At 39.2% G+C, this 16,489-nt stretch overlaps 1 protein-coding gene across 4 annotated transcripts; it reads left to right on the top strand.

The window, feature by feature from the left end:
* Nucleotides 1–200: 200 nt before the first annotated feature.
* Nucleotides 201–14,465, top strand: im:7151449 (complement decay-accelerating factor). Of its 4 annotated transcripts, none has more exons than XM_014133507.3 (13): nt 201–469; nt 636–827; nt 935–1,037; nt 1,162–1,232; nt 2,694–2,879; nt 4,174–4,251; nt 4,399–4,449; nt 11,355–11,423; nt 11,571–11,621; nt 11,703–11,744; nt 13,157–13,199; nt 13,890–13,972; nt 14,163–14,465. In XM_014133507.3, exons 1-12 carry the CDS (start codon nt 406–408, stop codon nt 13,957–13,959), a joined length of 1,020 nt encoding a protein of 339 aa, XP_013988982.3. In that variant the 5' UTR covers nt 201–405; the 3' UTR covers nt 13,960–13,972; nt 14,163–14,465. The 4 variants fall into 4 exon arrangements, with proteins under 4 accessions (XP_013988982.3, XP_013988983.3, XP_045547699.1 ...); XM_014133510.3 differs by having other exon boundaries at nt 254–473; XM_014133508.3 differs by lacking the exon at nt 13,890–13,972.
* Nucleotides 14,466–16,489: the final 2,024 nt, after the last annotated feature.

Below are 16,489 nucleotides of genomic sequence, written 5' to 3'. Positions count from 1 at the left end.
TGAAAAATGGGTATTGATGATCTCAGAGTGCGTTTCACTTCGTTTTTTCGGTCTCCAATAAATTATTCAGATACAAATTATTTTATATGGTGTTTGCGTAGTGAATTAGTCAGCAACTGGTCTAGACTTTGGCATTGAAATCTATAGAGGTGTGGCGTGTCCAAAGAAATGGAATGAGTAACAAAGATTACCTCACCGCCGTACGTCACTGGGTCGGGAGGGGCACGCTGCGCGTGGTGTTACGCTAAGACCAGCTCAGTTGCTATAAAGTGAAATGATCATCAACAGACAGTTGAAGTCGTCGATGGTCTGGGACTTATTAGTCAACTATAGATACTCAACAAGAATAGAGAGAAATTGTTAGGTCCAGACACTGACTTGTCTTCACATAAATTCGACTTTAAAATGTTTTATTCAAATTCATGGACCAAGTGCTTGATATGCCTTATCTTTATAACAAGTGGAAATTGTGAGTGAGTTTCTAGCCATGGTAACCCTTTCCTAGATAAGGTTAATAGAAGTTTTACCGGAAAATGTTTTGCTTAGCTAGCTACATACGTTGCTAACTTGAACTGGCTAACGTAATTCTGTCTGTGTGTGGAGTTTACTTATTTTACTGTATCATATCCTCACAGCTGAATGTCCCATACCTCAAGTGGAGGGAAATCAAAATGTCGTTCTAACGAATGATGCGCTCCTAAAGAACGATTTTCCGGAGGGCTCGGAAGTCAAGTTTCAATGTGCCAACGGCTACATGACAGAGCAAGGATCTGAACGCATCACCTGCACGAGTGGGGAGTGGAGCACCCTGGAATTAATCTGCAAAAGTAGGCGGCAAAATACTAGCCCCTCTTCTGTCAAGTGCGATTGTTGAGTGTTTACTGTTGGTTGATTGTTTTAATGCATCCATTAGCTCACTGATTATTCATTTCAGAGAAGGACTGCGGTGCACCCAAGGAGATGCCACATTTGACATATGAGTTTAATAAGGAAGGGACGCTTTTTGGTGCAACAGCAAGAGCGATTTGTGATAAAGGGTGAGTATGCTTCAATATCTGCTGTATCATCATGGTATGGGGGAATTATTTTGCACAAAGATTCAATACCAGACCCCCCCCCCCCCCCCCCCCCCTCTCTTACACACATACTCTCCACCTCTAGCTATCAAGTTCAGGGATCAAGTTACAGGCAGTGTTATGCCACAGGTTGGAGTGGAAGATCAAGATGTGAAGGTAAATCTTACATATTTGCCATTGACACACCTTGGACATCTAAGGCATTGAACTTGTTTGAATGATGAACACAAATTACTGCTGAACGATTAGTGCTTTTTAGAGTCTGGTTTCCGTTCGATTATTATTTTAGAGCCAAAAATAGTGAACGTTCTATTACCAAAACATTGACTGTAACTACCAATTGGGTAACAAGTACAATTTAATAATAATAATCCCAGACCTCAAAAGTGGTCTCCTGTTGTGGTTTAAGCACTGTTGCGGACTTCTACACTGTACAAAAATATAAACGCAACTTATTTAAGTGTCCCACATTTCATGAGCTGAAATAAAAGATCTCAGAAATGTTACATACACACACACAAAGCGTATTTCTCTTAAATTTTGCCCACAATTTTGTTTACATCCCTGTTAGTGAGCATTTCTCCTTTGCAAAGACAATCCATCCACCAGACAGGTATGTCATATCAAGAAGCTGATTAAACCGCATGATCATTACACAGCTGCACCTTGTGACAATAAAATGCCACTCTAAAATGTCCAGTTTTGTCACAACACAATGATACAGAAGTCTTGAGCGAGCGTGCAATTGGCATGCTGAATGTAGAATGTCCACCGTCGCTGTTGCCAGAGAATTAATATATATATATTTTTTTATTTAAATGTGAAAAATAAAATATGGTATGGGTAGCCATAAGCTACGGACAATGAACACAATTGCATTTATTGATTAGCAATTGGATGCACAAAAATACCGTGATGAGATCCTGAGCCCCATTGAGTCTTTTTTTTTTTTTTCTCTGACCAACAGATGCATATCTGTATTCCCATTCATGTGAAATCCATCGATTAGGGCCTAATGAATTGATTTCAATTGACTTATTTCCTCATATGAACTGTAACTCGGTAAAATCTTAAATTGTTGCATTTTGTTCAGAATATTTTTCTATTAAAGTGTGATTTAAAAAAAATATATAATAATAATATTTGTGGAAAACCTGAAAAAACAGGGGAAAACAGAAACCTGGAAAAACAGAATAGAATTTTGGGGAAAATTCAGTGGAATCAGGCAGAAAATTAGGGCCCTGCAATTCACATGAATGTAGTGTTAAAACACTACAACTTCCTTTAGCCCAGCATCCCACATAGTTCGTGGGAGAATCTCAATTGCATAGTCCTCATGTCCTCTCCTCAAAAACATTGGATGGGGAAAAAAAAAAAGAAAAAAAAAAAGGGGGTTTGAGAAGGAGGCGAGGAGATGGGATGCAAGGAGTATGCAATTGCGATTCGCCCCTCGACTTGATTTCTATCGTGAATGATTTGATTTCGGTCTAGAGAAATGGCGAATCGGGCTCACAAAAAAGACTTCGGTCAATTAGTAGTTTAATAGCCCCAAAATGTATAATTTGGTTAGTCGCTCAGCACTAACAAATATAATGCACCCATGTATGTCTTCCTCAGTGGTAACTTGTGAAGAACCTATTGATATAATGAATGGCATGATCTCAGAGAAGCCTGCCAAACAGTTTCCAGAGTATGGGGATGTCATACAGTATTCCTGTGATGAAGGTTACACCCTCATTGGAAACAAATCCATTCAGTGCAATGAAGATGGTGAATACAACTCAGTCCTTCCTGAATGCAAAGGTATGGATTCCATTTATGTTTGATAAATGATCTGCCAACACCCTACATCTAGACACTGCAGTGGTTGAATCAACGTTGTATCAATGTAATTTGTCACCCTATTGTGAGTGACATGGAAAACGCATTTGGATTTGCAAAAAGTAATCAACCAGTACTGTTTGTTATTCCAACCAGTGTTGTAAACATTGCAATTGAGCTAAATCTTCAACTTAAATACAATTAATTACTTGACTAACAGGTTGTTACATCAATCAAATTTCAACATAATCATCAGAACAATGTTTGTTGAAATTTGCATTGAAAATTCCACGTAGAAATGTTAAATCCTTTCCGTCCTATAGACCCCTTTCTGTGTTTGCAAACATTGCTGCACGAGGGCGATGCACGGAAGTTGGCGGCAGAACATGCAGTTCTTATAGAATACCAGCAAAAAGAAGCCTCTATTTACATGTTGCTTGTGAGTGCATTTCACAATACTTTGGATTTTAAGGCTCGTATGAATGTCCTGCTGAATATAATGTTTGTCATCATCATTGCAAATCAACTGTATTATACTTTTTTTTTTAAACAGTAAAATGGCTCTTTGGCTAGCTTTTGCTACAGCCTATGTCAATGCGCGTTACCATTCCAGCTAACAACTGCTGCATCCAAAATAATTATTTTTGCAAAGATCACAACCAAAAAATAATATTAGACTGTTCAAGCAAGAATCAAGACGTAATTGTAAGCGTTTGAGAACCCCAACATTTTGTTTAGAAGTAATAAAAACCTAAATCTAGCTATGTTGAATGGGCGCAGATGGCAATGGCTTTCTTACTGCCGCCAAGAGTCGCGAGCATCTGTGCATGACGTCAGTGTGCCGTGTACTGGAAAAGGGTCAATAGTCAATATTGTTTGTTTGAAATTATTATTAATTTCATATTTGATTAGACATATTTTATTTGACCTTGTTGATAGTAAAATGGTATGTTTGAATCAACATTGATTCAATGTCATGCCATCAACTTAACTAAAGCGGTATATTGAAGTAAAATGTGAAGCCACAGTCCAACGATTGCTGCTTGAACAGTGACTCCTTTTGGTAAACGTGTTTTCAGCATAGATTCCATGTCACAATAGCTTGACAAATGACGTTGAAACAACGTTGATTTAACTGTGTGCCCAGTGGGTTGCACCATCAGACTATGATAAGGAACATTGTCATTGATCTTTCTTCTTTAAATCCCTCTGTGTAACAGTGGTGTACGCATGAAGGTCCAATACATAATAACCATTGTGCATTTCTATTTCATAGATGTCAATGACATTCCTTTGAAACCAAAAACAATATCAGCATCAATAACAACATCGACTGTTCCACCCACAATACAAGGTAGAACAAATCCAAGTAAATTTAGCCCAGTGTAATCAAGGGCTTGACGATTAGTTGAATCAACTACGTTAGACTTCTCTAGAGTCTAGACCATGGTAATAACATTCTGTCCCTATGCATGATCATATAATAATTAGCTATTTGCAGTTTCAGGGACGCGTCATAGCATTGGTGAACATGACACCCACACAGCTACAAGTAAGCTAAATCAAGTGATTGTTTTAATGTTAACATTGGTGTACATAGGGCTGTTACGGTGACCGTATTACTGCCAAACTGGCGATCACGAGTCATGACGGCAGCCAAATTCCACCGTTTAGTCACAGTAATTAGGCTTTTCCAAGCTCCGATGCTGCTCATGGTCATTAGTAGCCTTCCAAACTTGCTAACTGCCTGATACTCAGCACTCTATTGTCCCTCTAATCACTGACATCAATGCAAATGTAATCGAAAATGTAATTAAACACTTCATGAGAGCATGTTGCGTAACATTTCTATAGGCTATGCAATTGCGTGAGAAAACCGAGTGATGGCCTCTTAAAAAGAGGATCCCATCAGCTTTCTATAGGCTAGGCCTACTATTTATTTCAACTTTCCTAATATTAAGCACATTGTAAAGAGAAGCAACAGAAGTATAGCCTACCTGGCTGGCACAGGAAAAGCATCCTCTATTCGCTATAAAAGTGCATCAATAACATGTATTGTTTTCCCCTGCCCCTGTTTTGAGACAGGTGTGTGATAATGGTCCATTATGAATCAAAACAAATTTCACACATTATTTAGTATACAGTGCATTCGGCAAGTATTCAGACCCCTTCCCTTTTTCCACATTTTGTTAGGTTATAGCTTTATCCTCAATCTACAGACAATACCCCATAATGACAAAGCAAAAACATTTTTTTTTATAAAAAATAAACAGAAATACCTTATTTACCTAGGTATTCAGACCCTTTGCTATGAAATGTTCTACTACTTGGAGTCCACCTGTGGTAAATACAATTGATTAGACATGATTTGGAAAGGCACACCTGTCTATATAAGGTCCTCGGACAGTGCATGTCAGCAAAAACCAAGCCCTGAGGTCGAAGGAATTGTCCGTAGAGCTCCTAGACAGGATTGTGTCAAGGCACAGATCTGGGGATGAGTACCAAAACAGGCGATCCGTCCCTCTGCAGTATTGAAGGTCCCCAAGAACACAGTGGCCTTCATCATTCTTAAATGGAGGAAGTTTGGAACCACCAAGAGTCTTCCTAGAGCTGGCCGCCAGGTTAAATTGAGCAATCGGGGGGAAAAGGGCCTTGGTCAGGGAGGTGACCAAGAACCCAATGGTCACTCTGACAGAGCTCCAGAGTTCCTCTGTGGAGATGGTTGTCCTTCTGGAAGGTTCTCCCATCTCTGCAGCTCTCCACCAATCAGGCCTGGTAGAGTGGCTAGACCGAAGCCAATACTTGGTAAAAGACACATGACAGGCTGCTTGGAGTTTTCCAAAAGGCACCTAAAGGACTGATCATGAGAAACAATATTCTCTGGTCTGATGAAACCAAGATTGAACTCTTTTGGCCTGAATGCCAAGTATCACGTTTGCAGGAAACCTAGCACCATCCCTACGGGGAAGCATGGTGGTGGCAGCATCATGCTGTGGGGATGTTTTTCAGCGGCAGAAGCTGGGAGACAGGTCAGGATCGAGGGAAAGATCAACAGAGCAAATGAGAGATTCTTGATGAAAACCTGCTCCAGAGCGCTCAGGATCTCAGACTGGGGTGAAGGTTCACCTTCGAACAGCACAACAACCCTAAGCACACAGCCAAGACAATGCAGGAGTGGCTTCTGGACAAGTCTCTGAATGTTATTGAGTGGCCCAGCCAGAGCCTGGACTTAAACCCGATTGAACATCTCTGGAGAGACCCGAACATAGCTGTGCAGCTATACTCCCAATCCAACCTGACAGAGCTTGAGAGGATCTGCAGAGAAGAATGGGAGAAATTCCCCAAATAATGGTGTGCCAAGCTTGTAACATCATACCAAAGACGACTAGAGGCTGTAATCCCTGCCAAAGTAAAGGGTCTGAATTCTTATGAAAATGTGATTTCTGTTTTTTTATTTTTTATACATTTGCAAAACATTTTAACTTGTTTTTGCTTTGTCATTATGGGGTATTGTGTGTAGATTGAGAGGAAAAAACTATTTCCATTTTAGAATAGGGCTGTAACAAAATGTGGAGAATGTCAAGGGGTCTGAATACTTCCGCATGCACAGTATGTAAAAACGAGATTAAATCAAGAACTGCCTGATGGGTGACAATATTAGCCTATCACTTGTGAATGATACCCAGCTTGTGTGCAGTAAGGCAAGAAACTGCGACTTTTTAAAATCATAGTCGCACACCTCATGTAGGCCTATATGTTTTGGTAAGTGGCCAAATAACTTCTTAAAATGAAGCACATTAATAAGCTTTACAACAGGTGTAGAGCCTAACTGGCGCACACTACCGTTCAAAAGTTTGGGGTTACATGTAAATTTCCTTGTTTTTGAAAGAAAAGCATTTATTTAATTTTTTTGTCCATTTTTAAAATAACATCATATTGATCAGAAATACAGTGTAGACATTAATGTTGTAAATGACTATTGTAGTTGGAAATGACAGATTTCTTTTTAGGGAATATCTACATAGGTGTACAGAGGCCCATTATCAGCAACCATCACTCCTGTGTTCTAGTGGCACGTTGTGTTAGCTAATCCAAGTTTATCATTTTAAAAGGCTAATTGATCATTAGAAAACCCTTTTGCAAATATGGTAGCATAGCTGAAAACTGTTGTGCTGATTGAAGAAGCAATAACACTGGCCTTCTTTAGACTAGTTGAGTATCTGGAGCATCAGCATTTGTGGGTTCGCTTACAGGCTCAAAATGGCCAGAAACAAAGACCTTTCTTCTGAAACTCGTCAGTCTATTCTTGTTCTGAGAAATGAAGGCTATTCCATGTGAGAAATTGCCAAGAAACTAAAGATCTTGTACAACGCTGTGTACTACTCCCTTCACAGAACAGAGCAAACTGTCTCTAACCAAAAGAGGAGTGGGAGACCCCGGTGCACACCTGAGCAAGAGGACAAGTACATTAGAGTGTCTAGTTTGAGAAACAGATGCCTCACAAGTGCTCAACTGGCAGCTTCATTAAATAGTACCCACAAAACACCAGTCTCAATGTCAACAGTGAAGAGGCGATTCCGGGATGCTGGCCTTCTAGGCAGAGTTGCAAAGAAAAAGCCGTATCTGACTGGCCAAATAAAACAGAAATATTAAGATGGGCAAAAGAACACAGACACTGGACAGAGATATGGCTTTTTCTTTGCAACTCTGCCTAGAAAGCCAGCATTCTGGAGTCGCCACTTCACTGTTGATGTTGAGACTGGTGTTTTGTGGGTACTACTTAATGAAGCTGCCAGTTGAGGACTTGTGAGGCGTCTGTTTCTCAAACTAGACACTCTAATGTACTTGTCCTCTTGCTCAGTTGTGCACCGGGGCCTCCCACTCTTTCTATTCTGGTTAGAGCCAGTTTGCGCTGTTCTGTTCTTGGCGATTTCTCGCATGGAATAGCCTTCATTTCTCAGAACAAGAATAGACTGACGAGTTTCAGAAGAAAGGTCTTTGTTTCTGGACATTTTGAGCCTGTAATCGAACCCACAAATGCTGATGCTCCAGATACTCAACTAGTCTAAAGAAGGCCAGTTTTATTGCTTCTTTAATTAGAACAACAGTTTTCAGCTGTGCTAACATAATTGCAAAAGGGTTTTCTAATGAACAACTAGCCTTTTAAAATGATAAACTTGGATTAGCTAACACAATGTGCTACTAGAACACAGGAGTGATGGTTGCTGATAATGGGCCTCTACGCCTATGTAAATATTCCATAAAAAATCTGCCGTTTCCAGCTACAATAGTCATTTACAATGTCTACACTGTATTTCTTATCAATTTTGATATTTTAATGGCTAGAAAATACTTTGTTTTCTAAAACAAGGACATTTCTAAGTGACCCCAAACCTTTGAACTTTGGTGTCTATATGCAGCACGTATAGAGCATTTTCACCATTTAAAAATGCACCTTTTTATAATAAAAGCATTACATGCATGATCGCATTTGCGGTCACTTTTGAGAATGGTATTTTCCCACTAATTGATTGCATTTTGGAACATTTGAGCTTGTAGCCTACTGCTATGTGTGCATTGCTGTGCTTATGTGAAGAAATAGCCTAATACAACATTTTAAGCTAAACGTTCTGATTTGTTGTCTGCCTCATTGCTTAAAGTAAATTTTTTTTTGGTGGTGGTGGTGGTTGTATTAATTTGGGATCTGTTTGGAATATTTCTCTCGCACAGAGTAGGTAAACTTTGTACTATGGGGGATAGTAGATTGACATAGACAGCCTATGTCAATGTCAATTTACTGTCCCCCGTAATACAAACGTTGATAGGCTAGTGCTTTTGCTGTTTGTTAGGCCTTGTCATCTTGTTGGCTCATGAAAAAATGTGGACAGTCCTTCCAATATTGTCAATATGCGCCTCAGAATTGGATAAGGATGCCCGCAGTTGCGTCCCAGATGTGTCTATCTTCACTTGTAGCCTGTGAGAAAGACCCGATCACGTGATGGGCATTGGCTATTAAGAATTGAGATATCTGAGAGAGCCATGTGAGTGAGAGGTGCTTCGGATCATGCACCCGGGAGAAGGGAATTATTAATATTATATTCGGCCCAAGGGCACAATGGCAACTGGCCACAAAAGGCATGGTGGGTTTTTATTTTTTTTAGGGAGTATTACGGTCACACAGGATGCCGCCGGGGAATTCGAGGCATTATCAAGTGCTTGTCAAATTGTGAATAAAAGACTGAGGCGTTTGCAGCTTGCACAAATAACAAAGCAGAGCTCATGCAGCTTTAGACTGTATTAAAAATCAAACATAGCCCAATGTTGTATCGCAACTAAAGTTGCATAAATACCTTTAAATTAAGCATATACAGTTGAAGTCAGAAGTTTACATACACTTAGGTTGGAGTCATTAAAACTAGTTTTTCAACCACCCCACAAATTTCTTGTTAACAAACTATAGTTTTGGCAAGTCGGTTAGGACATCTACTTTGTGCATGACACAAGTAATTTTTCCAACAACAATTGTTTACAGACAGATTATTTCACTTAATTCACTGTATCACAATTCCAGTGGGTCAGAAGTTTACATACACTAAGTTGACTGTGCCTTTAAACAGCTTCGAAAATTCCAGAAAATGTCATGGCTTTAGAAGCTTCTGATAGGCTAATTTACATAATTTGAGTCAATTGGCGGTGTACCTGTGGATGTATTTCAAGGCCTACCTTCAAACTCGGTGCCTCTTTGCTTGACATCATGGGAAAATCAAAAGGAATCAGCCAAGACCTCAGAAAAAAAATTGTAGACCTCCAAGTCTGGTTCATCCTTGGGAGCAATTTCCAACGCCTGAAGGTACCACGTTCATCTGTACAAACAATAGTACGCAAGTATAAACACCATAGGACCACGCAGCTTTCATACTGCTCAGAGAGCTCGTTCTGTCTCCTAGAGATGAATGCACTTTGGTGCGAAAAGTGCAAATCAATCCCAGAACAACAGCAAAGGACCTTGTGAAGATGCTGGAGGAAACAGGTACAAAAGTATCTATATCCACAGTAAAACGAGTCCTATATTGACATAACCTGAAAGGCCATTCAGCAAGGAAGAGGCCACTGCTCCATAACCGCCATAAAAAAGCCAGACTACGGTTTGCAACTACACATGGGGACAAAGATCGTACTTTTTGGAGAAATGTTCTCTGGTCTGATGAAACAAAAATGGAACTGTTTGGCCATAATGACCATCGTTATGTTTGGAGGAAAAAGGGGGTGGTTTGGAAGCCAAAGAACACCATCCCAACCATGAAGCATGGGGGTGGCAGCATCATGTTGTGGGGGTGCTTTGCTGCAGGAGGGACTGGTGCACTTCACAAAATAGATGGCATCATGATTAAGAAACATTATGTGGATATATTGAAGCAACATTTCAAGACATCAGTCAGGAAGTTAAAGCTTGGTTGCAAATAAGTCTTCCAAATGGACAATGACACCAAGCATACTTCCAAAGTTGTGGCAAAATGGCTTAAGGACAACCAAGTCAAGGTATTGGAATGGCCATCACAAAGCCCTGACCTCAATCCCATAGAAAATCTGTGGGCAGAACTGAAAAGGTGTGTGCGAGCAAGGAGGCCTACAAACCTGACTCAGTTACACCAGCTCTGTCAGGAGGAATGGGCCAAAATTCACCCAACTTATTGTGGGAAGCTTGTGGAAGGCTATCCGAAACGTTTGACCCAAGTTAAATAATTGAAAGGCAATGCTACCAAATACTAATTGAGTGAATGTAAACTTCTGAACCACTGGGAATGAGATGAATGAAATTTAAAGCTGAAATAAATCATTCTCATTCTCTAACTATTCTGACATTTCACATTCTTTAAAATAAAGCGGTGATCCTAACTGACCTAAAACAGGGAATTTTTACGAGGATTAAATGTCAGGAATTGTGAAACTGAGTTTAAATGTATTTGGCTAAGGTGTATGTAAACTTCCGACTTCCAACTGTAGGAGGACTTGTTTCTTAACCACTCAACACAGAATAGTTGCAAATCCCTCAAATCATTGAGAAAATATTGTTTCTATTCAGCTATGTTCAATTGTATTCTTCATACTATAAAATAATGCCACGGAATATAAAGCAAATCTTGTCTGCTAAATTAACTACAGTAGTCTCGCCCACAGTCATATGGCATAGCCAGATCAGGGCTTAACATAAGGACAAGTCAGAGTATGCTATTCTGTTCTTCTGAATATACTACATTTTCTTCATATCATGTTTCTTTAGACCTGTCTAAAATAAGTACTGGATTGATTACATGGATTTATTAGACTTTTTAAAATGTAGATGTTCCGAAGGTCTGCATCAGTGGCCATAGCACTAGGTGTACACATATAAACAAAAATGACAGCACTGCATGAAGGTGCAATACATAATAACCATTGTTTATTTCTATTTCATAGATGTCAATGACATTCCTTTGAAATCAACATCAATAACAACAACATCGACTGTTCCACCCACAATACAAGGTAGAGCAAATCCAAGTAAATCTAGCCCAGTGTAATCAAGGACCTGATGATCAATTGAATCAACTATGTTAGACTTCTCTAGAGTCTAGACCATGGTGATAACTTTCACTCCTTATCCATGATTATATAATAATTTTGTATTTGCAGTTTCAGGGAGGCATTATGGTATTGGTGAACATGACATCAACGCAGCAACAAGTAAGATTATTCAAGTGATTATTATTTTGTCGTTATAGATTTTTCCAGCTCACATTTGGCCAAACTGACTCTCTCTTTCAGCGACTGCAGCAGCCGTGGGAAGTGTGATCTGCATAGTCATAGGTAAGAAAAACATCATTTGAAACAATCACAAATGAGAGGGAGATATGTGTCTGGTAAATTTTGTCCAATAGGCTTTTGAGTTTAACATGCTGACCACACCGCCCAGGTTGCATGTGTTAGCGTTGATAAATACATTTAGACATTGAATAAACTCTATAATTTCATCCAAACTGCTTGCATGTGTGAACGAGCATCTGTGTAGCCAGGCACTAAAATAGAACTTGGTTCTTGCAAGTCCCGCCACTCCCATTTCCTCATTGGTTTTTAGGAGCATATTCGCATGTGGGCGACTGAAAGATGAATGAGGTCCACACTCCAGTCAGTTGTGGTAATGCACCTAAAAGTTGGTTGCCAACCATCATATAAAATACACAGAAGAAGACTGAACAAGGACATATTACTAGTAATAGGTTCTAATTTTCAGAGTAAATAACTCACGGACACTAGAGAAGCTTAACCAAGTTTAATTCTTCCCAAAGGGTTGATACAGCTGGATTCAGACAAACATGTTTCCACCACCAAATTGTATATATACTCCACTTTAGGCACTCCTCCTTCTCTCCGATCCTTACATCTTATGGTTCGACAGGAAGAGGGTAATAAAACATAATTTCTCACTTCAGGGGATCTGACCTGACCTCAACCCCTCCTTCGCCTAATCCACAGATGTCCATCCGCTTCCCCTATAGAAATCATGTGACTTCCTCCCATCCACCCAACACATTCCAAAGCCATCTGTCTCCTACAGATAACCATTAACTTCTGGTGTAAAACCAGTCCCTTTCACTCCTTTATATACTATGCTTCTGCGTATAACAATGTTCCAAGTTTCACCCAGAATCTAACACTAGAAACTAACAAGGTTTCCCCTTTTTTATCTGTGGATTAATTGTCGGAGTAGAGAACACATAATGTGACTCAATTCTACAAAGATCCAGCAAAAAAAAAAGGATCTTGTACATTTCAGGTAAAATAACAACCCAATGTTTATATCCCAGGACAAATTAGCTAGCTAAATGTCCATGAATGTTTCATGTGTTTCGACCAGTCCTAAAATTAATATAGTTAGTTAGTGCAGATTTTGTTTTGATATTTCAACCTGGTGTCCTGATCGCGTCTAGTGTGGATGGACAAAATCAACATGCGGACGCACTCACGTGCCCGATGTAGTCAGCATGTAAGGATGTGTTCTAACTTAACTGGATTCTTTGTTGTATACTGTACTGGGGAAAACATTCCCTTCTGTGACCCATCAAGAATTTCCTTCACATTACTTGATCTGTTACACTAGTAGGCCTAGTCAAACTGCTGACTTTCCAATGTTACCATGTTTATCAGATTTGTATTACACTTTCTCTTGACCATTTGAAGGTCATACTGGGGACTCATAATTTATTCCTTATCTTTTGCAGCTATTGTGCTGTTCGTCGTATTATGTGTTCATAAGAGGAAAGGGTGAGAACCTACATTTTGATTATTTCTCTTACTAGAAAATAGTGCACAATTTCACCTACAACTGAATCACAGCTAGTATTTTCCTCCTAACTATATATATGCATTAACCACAACTTCTGCCAATGGACTTTACACTGTTCATTCATTACACAAATGAATTATTTGGATAAACTAGCCATACGGCTGGCCAATTAATTGAACTAAACAATGCTGTTTACGGTATTACACAACCCATGCGCTAACATTCAGTCTGGCGTTTCATATTCATGTATTCCCTACGGTACCTGTGATTTGCATGATCAAACATTTTGCTGGATACTTCAACTTGCTACTGTACATGCCATAGTTGCCTTTGCCTGTTTTTGGCCATTCCGCTAAAGCTTTGTCTTTCCTGCTGGGTGTTGAAAAATCAAGGAAGTTGGGAAAGCCTTTCCTTAGGCACTCTCGGACAGAGATATTGGCATTGAAAAAGAGAATGGAGTATGTTGTTCAAAAGGGAGGTGGCTAGGAAGCTAGACCTACCATACACCGTGCTAATCTGACCAGCTGACTACCACACTGGTACACAGCTACCAAACTAAGCACTAAAATACTGAGATTGGCATGCATAATCTACTGTATTTCCTTACTGCACTATTATGTAAACATGATAATCCTGACAAAATTTCATTATTTGAAAATGTTGCATAGCTCCTACCAGACAGGAGAAGACTCAAGAAGAAAAGAGGAGTTATTACAATTTCAAAATGACTTAAATTGAATGCCTACCCAAGGTATCTACAATTCATACATGATTCTCTTAAACACATTCTGAAAAAAATGTCCCATCTTTTAACCAAAGTCTTACTCATGTGACTATACAGTTTGTGGTTGTCTTTGAACTTGAGTAATCTAAATAGTGAAACTATTGTTAACTGCTCCATTGAGTCAATGCTTTGTCTAAAATATCTAATTTCTTTTCAGGGCTAGGACTGCTCCTATTTGCTAGTCTGCATCTGTGTCCTTGAAAGGAAGTGCCCAGTAATTGTCTCAGACCATTCCCTGGTTGAACAAAGGCACTTAATTTACAGTGCCCATTACGTATGTGACATTACTGAATGGAAGTTATAATTGTACTTTTTGTATGAAGATGTAAATATTTTTTGAAAGTCAATGTAAATGTTTTAACCCAATGTTTGAAGACAAATATTAAAATCTTTTTTTAATGTATTTATATTGAAAACTGGAACATGTGTAATAAAAAGCTTTTTGCCTTGTCAAATACCATATTTGTCTACAAGTTTCTAGTCAGCTGTATTGAGTGGGCAGAAGGTCCTATAATAAGATTAATGCAATAAACAAAATGTATGATTGAGGAAATACCCAGGTTGATAATCTCTGACCATTCCTAAATGTGTGTGGAATGATTGTGGCTCAAAGGAAAATAATCTGGGTCTGGTAAAGCAGACATTCCTGTATTTATTTTCAAGTAAGCTCAATGTGGGTCTGGGAAACCAGCTCATGTTCATTTCCTGGCCCCAAATGTGTGATTTAAAGGAAAGGTTCGCCCATTTTGAATGTTATATTTTTTTGGTGCATCTGAGTGATGTTCTATCGATTCCCTGGGTCTTTTCATGTGTATCCGAGTTATTGGCGTTCAAGCAGGCAGATATGTGGCCGGTATTACGTAGCAACGTGATAAAGTCCCTCTTACTACACTGGAAGTTAATAGGAATACCATTTTTAGATCGCGAAAATGTCTATCATACATGTCAGATTGTAATACTGGCCGACGTCATAACTCGGGAGGATGTCTTCTTTCGAATGAGCCTTTGATCATATTTTTGCGATATTTCAACCTCGAGAAATGTGTAATTTGACGAATGGTGTAGCATATTATTCCTGTTTGCCTCTAGTCCAGGGTGCATTGCATTGTGCTGTTGCCAAAGATCTTATAGAAATTCGTGCTAATGTAGTTTTTTTAGCTAGTGTCCAATAGACTCCCATTCACTCCTTCAAGGAGAGCGCGTCTTGTCGCAGAATTGGCCAGAATGCACCGCGCGGCCCTTTGGTGTAACTTGGTCAGCGTTTCCCATGTCAAAAGTATATCTGCCGTTGCGAATGTTATACTCCATTCTTTGAGGCACATCGATCTGCAGGTTGAACATGGTGAGATCGTAGACTCTTAAATTGATAGTGTAGTTTGTTTAGGCGATTTTACAGCTAACTAGCTACGTTACATGCTGATATTGTCTTTGGTATTATTGTGTGTAGCTACGTTTGCTAGCTAGCCCATAGAGCGTTGCATTGTGGATTTTGTAGTCGACTTGAGCTGCAACAGATTTCCTCAACGATTTTCTATGTTGCTACCAACTATATTATAACGCCAAAATGAAACATTTGTTCACAAAAAATATTGTTCTCACATATTAGTGTTATTTAACACAGTAAATTAAAGGAATTAGTGCTTTTGGGTGGATTTTGTATAATCTTTTTCCTTTTAACATATCTAAATCTCAAGTCATTCTATGATAAACTGCTTTTTCTCCTTTTGAGACACATTTCTGTAAATATTAAAGTATGTACATTTTCTAATAATGATGGGGTTTGTTTTCTCAAGATAAACACATTACGAAAGTTTTGGTTGCAGGTACTTGTTAAAATAATACTTTTTACTTCTGTGCTGTTTAGAAGGCTCTTTCTGTTGCTCAAAAGCAGCAAGCTGCACAGTAATGCTGTGGCCACAACAATAGCCATGAGAGATGAGATCAACAATGCCAGGCTGCTGCCATTGATTTATTAAACACCACTTTCACATAGACTTGCATAAATGGCAAACATGTTGCCGTTATAAACCATTGCAATGAAGGAATGCATGATAGGTCAATTGATATGTCCGTTATGACAGGTGTAAAGAAAGTAATGAAATACTAAATCATGTTAAACCAGTCTAACAAAATAGCCAAATCACTGGCAAATGGAGAAACTCAATAGATACGTTCACAACCATGCTTACTGGGAAGAACCAAGCCATTATATGGTCTACTTCCGGTTTGGAGCGAGCAGTCGCACCACGCTTCGCTCCACAGGTAATATTACACTTCACTACATTACAACGGCTTGATTTGTTTGATCTGAGCAATTCTTCTTAGCTAGCTACATAGCCGTCTTTGTATCAAAGATAATTGTGTAGTATTGAGTAATTATCGAGGCTAGCTATCTTCGTCCTCCTAACGTAGTCAATACTGCTAGCTGCTAGCTAGCTAGCCAACTTCTACCGACTAGCAGCACTGCAGAAACTATTACATTAC

Source organism: Salmo salar, chromosome 12 (assembly GCF_965601325.2).
Source record: "Salmo salar chromosome 12, fSalSal1, whole genome shotgun sequence".
NCBI lineage: Eukaryota > Metazoa > Chordata > Actinopteri > Salmoniformes > Salmonidae > Salmo > Salmo salar.
Note: the sequence above shows the minus strand (reverse complement) of the source record. Positions and strands in the feature narration are given on the sequence as shown.